This window comes from Aspergillus niger (genome assembly GCF_000002855.4).
Source record: "Aspergillus niger supercontig An09".
NCBI lineage: Eukaryota > Fungi > Ascomycota > Eurotiomycetes > Eurotiales > Aspergillaceae > Aspergillus > Aspergillus niger.
Genome location: NT_166525.1, coordinates 961,622 through 971,331, shown reverse-complemented (window position 1 = coordinate 971,331; position 9,710 = coordinate 961,622). Strand labels below are relative to the sequence as shown.

Sequence of the window (9,710 nt, the reverse complement as noted above, 5' to 3'; positions counted from 1 at the left end):
GTTGCCAAGGACGTCTGGCCGCCCACTCGCCAGGCGTTCTGGACGTACTGGGATGACCAAATTGAGCGGTTGAATGTCAGCGGAGACGCGCATCTCTTCGCTAAGGATCTTCTGAATCGGACGGACTTGCCTCGCTGGGTTTCAACCGTGAAGCCTCTGCTGAGGGTTATTACAATTGAGATGCTCCCGCCTCGGATCCGCGAGGCGTATGGGCTCAAGTCGTCAGCTAAGACGAGGGGACTGTATCGCGGGACGATGGGGTTTTCGGTGGCGGTTGTATCCGGCGCTGCCTGCGTCGATAAGAGGGTATCCGTTGAGGTATTATTTGGGGGAGTTGAAGGGGAAGTTGAATGCTTAGCGCTGATGAATCCCCTAATGATTTTTATCAAAATCATTAAGTTAAGGTAGATACACATCTTGTCATATGATCAAATGGTTTCGCCAAAAATCAATAATCAGACAACAAAATGTGCGAACTCGATATTTTACACGACTCTCTTTACCAATTCTGCCCCGAATTACACTTAAAACGACTCAACAGCTTAACGTTGGCTTGCCACGCCTTACTTGACTGTAAAACTCTCACTCTTACCGAACTTGGCCGTAACCTGCCAACCAAAGCGAGAACAAAACATAACATCAAACGAATCGACCGATTGTTAGGTAATCGTCACCTCCACAAAGAGCGACTCGCTGTATACCGTTGGCATGCTAGCTTTATCTGTTCGGGCAATACGATGCCCATTGTACTTGTTGACTGGTCTGATATCCGTGAGCAAAAACGGCTTATGGTATTGCGAGCTTCAGTCGCACTACACGGTCGTTCTGTTACTCTTTATGAGAAAGCGTTCCCGCTTTCAGAGCAATGTTCAAAGAAAGCTCATGACCAATTTCTAGCCGACCTTGCGAGCATTCTACCGAGTAACACCACACCGCTCATTGTCAGTGATGCTGGCTTTAAAGTGCCATGGTATAAATCCGTTGAGAAGCTGGGTTGGTACTGGTTAAGTCGAGTAAGAGGAAAAGTACAATATGCAGACCTAGGAGCGGAAAACTGGAAACCTATCAGCAACTTACATGATATGTCATCTAGTCACTCAAAGACTTTAGGCTATAAGAGGCTGACTAAAAGCAATCCAATCTCATGCCAAATTCTATTGTATAAATCTCGCTCTAAAGGCCGAAAAAATCAGCGCTCGACACGGACTCATTGTCACCACCCGTCACCTAAAATCTACTCAGCGTCGGCAAAGGAGCCATGGATTCTAGCAACTAACTTACCTGTTGAAATTCGAACACCCAAACAACTTGTTAATATCTATTCGAAGCGAATGCAGATTGAAGAAACCTTCCGAGACTTGAAAAGTCCTGCCTACGGACTAGGCCTACGCCATAGCCGAACGAGCAGCTCAGAGCGTTTTGATATCATGCTGCTAATCGCCCTGATGCTTCAACTAACATGTTGGCTTGCGGGCGTTCATGCTCAGAAACAAGGTTGGGACAAGCACTTCCAGGCTAACACAGTCAGAAATCGAAACGTACTCTCAACAGTTCGCTTAGGCATGGAAGTTTTGCGGCATTCTGGCTACACAATAACAAGGGAAGACTTACTCGTGGCTGCAACCCTACTAGCTCAAAATTTATTCACACATGGTTACGCTTTGGGGAAATTATGAGGGGATCTCTCAGTGCTTAGCGTTCTCTTCTTTTATCTAGTATAGTTAGGTTTCTGCTACGTTTTGGTCTCGTACTTAGGAGTAATAGGAGCAACTAAGGCAACTAATTATATCATTATCATCATTTCATTTCACTATACTATGTCCTATAAACTACTACTACTTCTTGCACCTCACGCAGTCTTCATAATAGCCGTCAATAACGCCGATACATCAGTCACCAACTGGCCCTCATTAGCATTGTATTCTCACATAGTATATACTCCGAAGCAACGAAAAATATAGGCTTACCGGCAACGCATCCCCAATCAACTCACTCGTCTCATTTACAAACGACGTCGTCAACAGCAAATCCGCATTATCGATAATATTCTGCAACTTGTCGATATTGCTACTCGACAACAACTTTTGCAGGTTCTGTGGCGTATCGCCCCCAAGTAGCACTGCCGCGCCCTTGACGATCGTTTCCAGGTTGTCGACTGTGTCTTGGCTGAGGAGTTCCTTGAGGTTGTCGATGAGGGAGGGGAGGTCCGATAGTAGGCCTGTGGATTGGGGGCTTCGGGGCCCGACCGGGTTGGGATTGGGGTTGGCAAGGGTTAGAGAGATTGGGGTGGCGAGGAGGAGAAGATGTTTGAGGTTCATTTTGATCTTTGGTTTCGGATTCGGGTTTGTTTTGGGAGGGAGTTAGGCGTTTGGGATTAGATTGAATGGGTTGAGTATGTTGATTATTTGGTAAGGGGTTTAGATAGTTATTGTTGGCTGATTATCCGGACTGTGTGGCTTTATACTATTATACGGGTTATTAGTATTTCTGGTTCTGCTTATCGGGCCTAGAATTGAGAGTGAATGACTAGTACTATGTAGTACTAGTAGTAGATTTCAAGACCCCTTGCCGGGGAAGAGAGAAGGAGGGCGGGACAGAGGTGTGTTTGTTGGCTACCATACCAAGATACCACCTCCGAGGATAATGCGCTGCTAGCTATCGACAATCTGACCTACATGTGAACCGAGCTAGGAAAGGATAAGCTCTTGCGCTTTCATGTCTAGTAACTAGTGTATGCTACGCTACGCCACCGTTTGATATCATCACCCCGCATCTTAGGGCTCACTAAACTGTCGATCCACCCCGGTGTGGCCCAATAGCGGTGTGGTTCCTCCTGCAGGAGCAGGAACCAGTTAATCTATTTCACTGTGGCGGAGGAAAAGCGGGAGAGGGGAACAGGAACATGAGGATGTTCCTCGGACCGAGCTATACATGTGATTTTGCTTGTTCAATTTTAGCGAACGCACGATGGATGCATGGTATCTATCTGGCAGTAGGATGAGGAGGGGTATGAGATACTCGGATCCTGAGCGCTGGGTTGGGTGCCGTGCGTCTAGACTCTAGACGCATGCATGCACCTCGTCTCGTCTCGTGTCGTGGTCGGAGATATGTCTGTATTGGGATAGTGTGAGATCTAAACTGGAATGGATGAAGATTGTTGTTGGGAAGATCTAATCTCGTTTTCCCATCCAGTTCTCGTAGTATGTTTCTGCTGAAAGCTTGTTGTGCTGCGGTTCTGGCCGTTCTTGGCTTGTGCGCTGAGTGCCATGTTTCTTTCATTGGACCAAATTTGAAGTGCTGTTGGCAGGTTTATTTCGATAGTGATTGTCAATGGGAAATTATCTGTGTTTGGAGCTAGATTGATGTTGGAATAAGGATGTTTTAAGTATCTGATTTGAGTGAAAGCTCGTTTTTTGGGCCTCCTGGTGGGTTCTCATTATTGGGTTCGGGCGGCTATGGCTATACTTAGCAACGACGGTTCTGCAAGATGAACGCGATGTGCGGTTTCAGGGTGATCATTAGGATGGTGAAATTGAAATAGTTTCGGAGATAAGTCTGATGCCTTTGTCTTTGACGATCTTGACTTGCCTTAGGTGGTTGATGTTATAAAGGAATAATGAGCATCTTTAGATGGTTTCACGGTTGTCGCGTTGGTGAAACGGCCGTGGTGAGACAACTAGACTGATCTCTAGTATTAATGTTTGAGAATGAGCGCGCTAATAAAACTTTTATTCACCGCTGAAAGTTTGCTGCTGGGGATTCTGAGTGTTGTGGTATTCTGCAGCATCTCTGGAAAGCATCTTGTCGTAAATATTGTTGTCAAAGAGAGCCAACACGACACAATCGGGACAAATCCTTGATTACAGAGCTGCTGAATTAGCAGATACGAGTTTCTAGTAAGGGGAAAATAAGATAAGCAGGTGATCTGCTTATTTTATTGTTTCCTCGATCGGTTATGGGTACAGCCAGCGCTGGTTCACCACGAAGTATTATTCGACCGCTTAAGTATCGAAACATCTCACCCATTTTGTTCCGGCATACAACTTCATCGTGGCCCGACCCTTTCCAAGATATGTTTGTACGGGGGTGGTGTACTGTCCCTTTGAACTCCTTATTCTTGCCGAAGCTTGTGCTGTCGAGGAAGTCAGTAAAAGTCACATCTGGGGTCCTGTAGCCCTCTATCGAGTTGCAACCCTGTTTCGATGTGAAGATTATGAACCACTAAAAATTTCTTTCGTGATCGCCATATTGCAACAATGACATACATTTTCCAAAATGTGAGGGCCGCCCCGAAAATCAGAATTTTCATCTAAGCTCTGTTGCAGGGGGTAGTTTGATTGCAACAGATTAGAAGCTCTGAGGAACAGGGTCTATAACGGTATGCTGATCATCTAAACATTGTATATAACTGCAGGTGCCTCAAAAATGGCTAAACGCATCACATATTTATCGCTGACAGGAATGGTGTGGAGCTCCTATTTGGTTTTAAAACTCCGACTTGACGCAATTTCAACTTGCCCTCTTGCCTCTGAGGAGGTCGATGTTCCGAGTTTCAAGCTTATTCTCGCTCACTGTACATGAGGCGACACTACTATCCCCTAGTTCATCTTGATCATCTGTATTTTAAAATAGGGAGTTTTGCTTGTCTTGCCACCTTATGGGCGCCATGATATGACATAGGGCAGACTTTCTGTCATTAGGTGATTGGAGACTGAACCATTTCGTGCTGTGCATGTGAATGAATGTGTCTTTCTCTTTATTTGCAACGAGAACAATCTGTGCTGTCTCGCTCGTGGCGTTTATATATTCAGCGTAGTCCACTCTGAACCTAAAGTGGACGAAACGCAAGAATGTATTTGTCCCGGCAATAAGAAATACACTAGAGCGCAAATGGGTAAATGTAAAATTGCCATTTAACCAGCAGTGTGAAAGCCAGTGCTTACTCTTGCTCCTGGAACTTTTGGTTTGCTTTTCATGTCACAATTGCCTCACCGAGATATTGGGCCAGCGTCCCTTTTGAAACTATCGGCTGGTATTCTCCCATTCGCTCATCGATATGGATAAATTTGAAAGCTCTTTTGGCTTCAAGAAAGGCCAAGGTTGGCAGACCCATGCCCCAGCCATGAACTTGGCGATCCATCCAACACAACCCACCGTCATCTTCAGCAGTGAAATTATACATGCCAGGAACCTGGACGGTGGTCTTCTTGCGCTCAACTCGCACTCGAATCTCTCCTTGGCTGTTAGGCTCTTGAAGGAGGCAAAGGTTCAAGGCAAAGTATAGATAGCTGACAAGCAAATGGACCGTGACTTCCTCGGGCTTACTTCACCGTTCGTCGTGTTCGTCCTCCTCAACGTCATTTGGATCAATCTCGTACTCAGATGAAGAATGTCCCATGGGAGAGGAGGATCATACTATAGCCGCCGCAGAATCTACATATCCTTCTCTGTGCGGCGCCTGTCTTTCGCGCTGAGGGTATGCTTTTGCTGCGCTCCCTTCCGCACGCGAAGCACGTGCGAGGGCAACCCAGAAAAACCCCCCTGGTAGTCGTAAAAGCTGAGAGGCTGTGCTTTTCGAAATTGCAAGCTGGCAGGCCGCAGTCAGGGTTTCTATCCAGTGATGGTCCGGCTCGTATGGATAAACGTCCGGAGTACTATGGCAGATGGAGCAACTCTCATGCTCAGGCGCAATAATCTGAAGAAAGGCTTTTTGACGAGGTAAGTAGTCGAAAGGCGAGCAAGTATCGTACTGTCCGTCTACTAGCAGAGCTATTCCGTTCCCATGGTTCGAGCTGTGCAGCCACTTGCAAACCCCCATACTTCGCGAAGAGCCGCCCACACTCGCTGCGACTTTGAGCTTCAAAAATACCGTGAGCCATTTGCCGTTATGATCCATAGAAGGACTGACTTACCGGCTCTCGACCAAGCAAGGCCTGCTGAATGTGCTAATTTTAAGAAACATTAACCCTCACTGGTTCTACAGTGTCTATGCACATGACCTCGTGACGTTTGACTTGGCTTCCAAACGCATTTCCTTTCATTCCTGACGTGTCATATTTCCTTCAACTTTGGCACTACTCGCAAGCGGCCAGCACAGCCTAGAAACATCTGGGACTTACAATGCAATAACGCTACGAGATGCCAGCTAGACTCCAGCGCAACGCCACTGATGATCATCGATGCCCTTCTGTACAGCCTCGCGGTCACTTCAGGCCGCAACTAACGATAAGATGGTTAACCGAGCCTAATTCGATTGAATCAAATTTACGCGCTAACAATCGAGACCGTCTATATGTCCCTCCAGTAGCCTGGACTTTGAGACATCTGCGGCTCTTAGGTTGCGGGTTCACCCTGCAGACAAGCCAGAGGAAGGAGCGCCCACACTCGCAAGTTGTGTTATCGGATTCCCCCGTTCGCCATCTCCCAAAGCCAAATATGCCTTCAGACCTTCGTCGTGCGATGCTCCAATTTGGAGGGCGAAGGACGTTGGAGGTCAAGAAATCAGCTATCAAAAAAATACTTGGCGCATGTGATTTCTGTCCTCTTAGGCAGTTTACTTGCATGCCGACCCTCGATCGAAATCGCTGACAGCCACAGCTCTGAATTTTTGTCTTTTTACTTCCGCCGGCAGTCTGTCGCGAGTATATGGACAGAGGGCGTATTCTCCCGCAATTCCACCGGCCCATCCCTCGCCTACGTCACGTTCGATGGGATACAGTCCCGTCGGAGCAAGTACGTACACAACTCACCGGGGAAGGGATTCAACGAGCCCGTGTTTAGGACTTGTGATAAGAAGCTACGGTCTCTTCAGCCAGCAAATACCATCGAAGATCCATATATTATGGGAATCCTAATCGCACTTGCCCAAGAGCAGTGGCACAGGCAGAGTAATGAGCAGCACGAGGAAGAAGCTGCCTGGAACACACAATTTCCACGTCCCCCAGTTGCGGCGCAGACCGAAGACCTCATGACTGTGGTCAGTGTTTCGGGGTATGTAACACATCACACGAGTACTTCATCACGGCTTGCTGAAGAATTTGAAGGTCGTTGTCCTTGCCACTTCTGGAGTGAAAGACGATTATCTATACGTATACACTGCTTCTATCTCTGTGGCATTTCTTAGGAAATTCGACGAACCGTGGCGCTTTTCGCCGAGCTCTCCAGTTGTGTCAGGATACTATCCTATCCCTCTTAGATCCCCAATAAAGTCGTTGAACAAGCTGCACCGAGTAATCTGTGCCGAGTCATGTCGCTTTTGTGCCGGCGATAGCCCAGGAGCTCTTGGCTGAGCTTCTGGAAAATTGAAATTAGTCCTGCTACCTTTTTTGGGACGCGAGAGATAAAAGAATTATTAGCCCGTCAAGGATACTTCCACATGCCTGACGATGCCTAAGGGCCCAAAAAGGCTGAACTCGAGATACAATCAGGACACTGGTGTCTGTTCATGCTCGAACGATTGGAAAACCTAGGAGTTCTTTTAGAACGTCTTGTCTCTCCAGGGATACATTTAGAGTGCGTACGGTTGGGCCCGACAGTGGGAAGCTAAACTTGACTTCGTTCAATCGTCGCGAGTTGCATCCATCCCTGCTTCCCTCCATGCTCCCCCGACATCATCACAAGGGATAATCATAAAGCTCGTTGATTAACGACCCGAATACTGCAAGAAGGGCTTGAGAAGCTCAAGTCTGGCGAAGGTGAGGAGATGCTAATGCATTGACAGTAACGTGACGTCGGTGATGTCCACATATCAGAGCCAATAATACTATACTACGGGGTACTAGTATACACCAAAGTGACCGCAATTCTCGACGACTTAGAATTACTTGGTAGGAGGCCTGGTGGACAGCCATTGTTGCAAGTCCTATATCCCTATTACTACGGTTGCTGTTTGTCTACCTGATAAACCCATCGGAATCGAATGTCACGGCTTCTAGTAAAAGTTGCATAGGAACGCATTGAAATACTTCCGAAGTTCTATAGAACCCAAAGTAGCGGTCAAATATGCAGTAGGAATAAACAACCTCGATATTATCAATATGTACAGCGAACGGTCATCATCATGCAACGCTCTATGGCAAGAATCAAAAACGACTGGCGATTCCTACTTGTCAAGTGATACAATGGCACTCCGAAACTCCAGATAACCAGTGATGACATTGACGAGCAAGGAATAAGGATATTATATAGCTATAGCATAATGCTAGTTCAGCTGGACGTAGTTTGCTGGAATACAAGTTAGCGAGGTATGTTTTGATAATGACAGCCGGTCATGCTCACCAGGAAATTGTCCCTCTCGTCCGTCAACACGGCCGCTCCACCACTCATTCTGGTTATCCGTTCGCTGTGTGATCTCGATGACATCCCCGGCGGAGAAGCTGAGGTCGCCGTGCGCCTGGGCCTCATAGTCATATAGTGCCGTGACGGTTTCGACGGGAGCGCTGAAACGAGCGGGCTTCGGTTTCGGCGGCGGAGGGGCGGGCTTGCTCTTCGCTGCGGCGGTAAAGCTGCTGCCTGCAGTGGCAGAGTAAGGCGGCGGGGGGTTTTCGACAACATCGGGATCTCGCTGACGTGAGGCGTAACCACTCTTGCCCTCTTGCGCCAGTTTGTCCTTGGGGCCAAGCTTCGAGCCGGGTTTGCGCCCGCCCGTGGCTTTAAAGTGGACGATGCTGAGCTCCTCGGCGCGCTCCTTGACGTCTCCGCGCTTGTTCTCGAACGCTTCCTCGATGTCCAGATTCAGGTCGAAGTAACCGATATTGATGCCCTGCATTCGCTCGTGTAGTGTGTAGAAGACGTTCAGTTGCATGTAGTAGAAGGACTGGAACAGAGGACGGATGAATTCAGCCTCCAGAGCGAACAGCTTGGGCAACTCGTCCTTGAGCAGGTCGTTGTAGTAGTTGTAGTCCTGAGTCGCTTGTTCCACATCATTTTCTGCCTTGTAAAGCGCCTTCTCATCCTTCAGTGACTTGTCCTTTTTATCCTGAAGCTTCTTGAGCGAGTTCTTGTGGCGGTCGTAGTCCAGTTTCTTGTGGTCTCGCTTCACCGCGACTTTGCGGATCACCTTGATTACCTCCAATAGCTGCTGTGCAGGGCTGATGACGCGGGTGTCGATCATCTCTAACTCGGGCACCAGCGATTCTTGGAGGTCCCGCACAATCGCCTCGTATTCCTCACATGCCCGGATACCCTCCGGATTACCCTCGATTGTATAGGAGCTAGGGTCGGAAGCACGACCGGAGATGGGTTTGTAGAGTTCCGTCATCGCTTTGGAGAATCCAATCTGGTGGTTCAACATGCCTGGAAAAATACGCCAGTCAGCAAAAGGAGGGGTAGCTGCGAGACGGGGGATCCGTGTGTACCGTTGATGGCATCGAAGTACTTCTTGGACTCATCGTGCAGCTTCTTGGTCTCCTTTTCGAGTTCTTGAAATCGTCGCTCAGCGTCCAGGTAGACAGGGTCCTTGGTATGCTCGCCAATATTGAACTTGGCCTTGAACTGTTGTGGAGCGCGGACAATGCTCTTCTGAAAGCCCTTCAAACTCATCTCTGATTGGCCGCAGGTCGCCCAACGCCCGCGGAAGGATTCGGTTTAGAAGGGCAGGAAGGTGGTGGTCGTAGGAAGTGGTGTAAAGGGGTCGGGAGAGGGTCGCGAAGGCGTAGGAGCGTCGAGAAAGGTGAATAACCAGAGCAGATCAAACCAGGGATCTCGTGGTA

The 9,710-nt window shown here is 48.1% G+C and overlaps 5 protein-coding genes across 5 annotated transcripts, besides 1 other annotated feature; 2 read left to right on the top strand and 3 right to left on the bottom strand.

Annotated features, from left to right (window-relative positions):
- Positions 1 to 351: 351 nt before the first annotated feature.
- Positions 352 to 1,706: a repeat region (Title: strong similarity to transposon - Escherichia coli).
- An09g04350 (uncharacterized protein) lies at positions 468 to 1,676 on the top strand (the record flags this gene model as incomplete). The annotated part of the gene is made up of 1 exon (XM_059749772.1): positions 468 to 1,676. One exon carries the CDS (start codon positions 468 to 470, stop codon positions 1,674 to 1,676), a length of 1,209 nt encoding a protein of 402 aa, XP_059606300.1.
- A 143-nt stretch (positions 1,707 to 1,849) lies between the features above and the next one.
- On the bottom strand, positions 1,850 to 2,318 carry An09g04335 (hypothetical protein [truncated ORF]; the record flags this gene model as incomplete). Its single annotated transcript, XM_001393711.1, has 2 exons — positions 1,850 to 1,900; positions 1,968 to 2,318. 2 exons carry the CDS (start codon positions 2,316 to 2,318, stop codon positions 1,850 to 1,852), a joined length of 402 nt encoding a protein of 133 aa, XP_001393748.1.
- A 1,558-nt stretch (positions 2,319 to 3,876) lies between these two features.
- Positions 3,877 to 5,896, bottom strand: An09g04330 (uncharacterized protein; the record flags this gene model as incomplete). The annotated part of the gene is made up of 5 exons (XM_059749771.1): positions 3,877 to 4,194; positions 4,266 to 4,370; positions 4,573 to 4,616; positions 4,993 to 5,314; positions 5,417 to 5,896. The coding sequence occupies 5 exons, from the start codon at positions 5,894 to 5,896 to the stop codon at positions 3,877 to 3,879; spliced, it is 1,269 nt and encodes a 422-aa protein (XP_059606299.1).
- A 242-nt stretch (positions 5,897 to 6,138) lies between these two features.
- On the top strand, positions 6,139 to 7,071 carry An09g04310 (hypothetical protein; the record flags this gene model as incomplete). Its single annotated transcript, XM_059749770.1, has 3 exons — positions 6,139 to 6,454; positions 6,549 to 6,990; positions 7,044 to 7,071. The coding sequence occupies 3 exons, from the start codon at positions 6,139 to 6,141 to the stop codon at positions 7,069 to 7,071; spliced, it is 786 nt and encodes a 261-aa protein (XP_059606298.1).
- Positions 7,072 to 8,200: 1,129 nt separating this feature from the next.
- On the bottom strand, positions 8,201 to 9,540 carry An09g04300 (uncharacterized protein; the record flags this gene model as incomplete). Its single annotated transcript, XM_059749769.1, has 2 exons — positions 8,201 to 9,294; positions 9,357 to 9,540. The coding sequence occupies 2 exons, from the start codon at positions 9,538 to 9,540 to the stop codon at positions 8,201 to 8,203; spliced, it is 1,278 nt and encodes a 425-aa protein (XP_059606297.1).
- Positions 9,541 to 9,710: the final 170 nt, after the last annotated feature.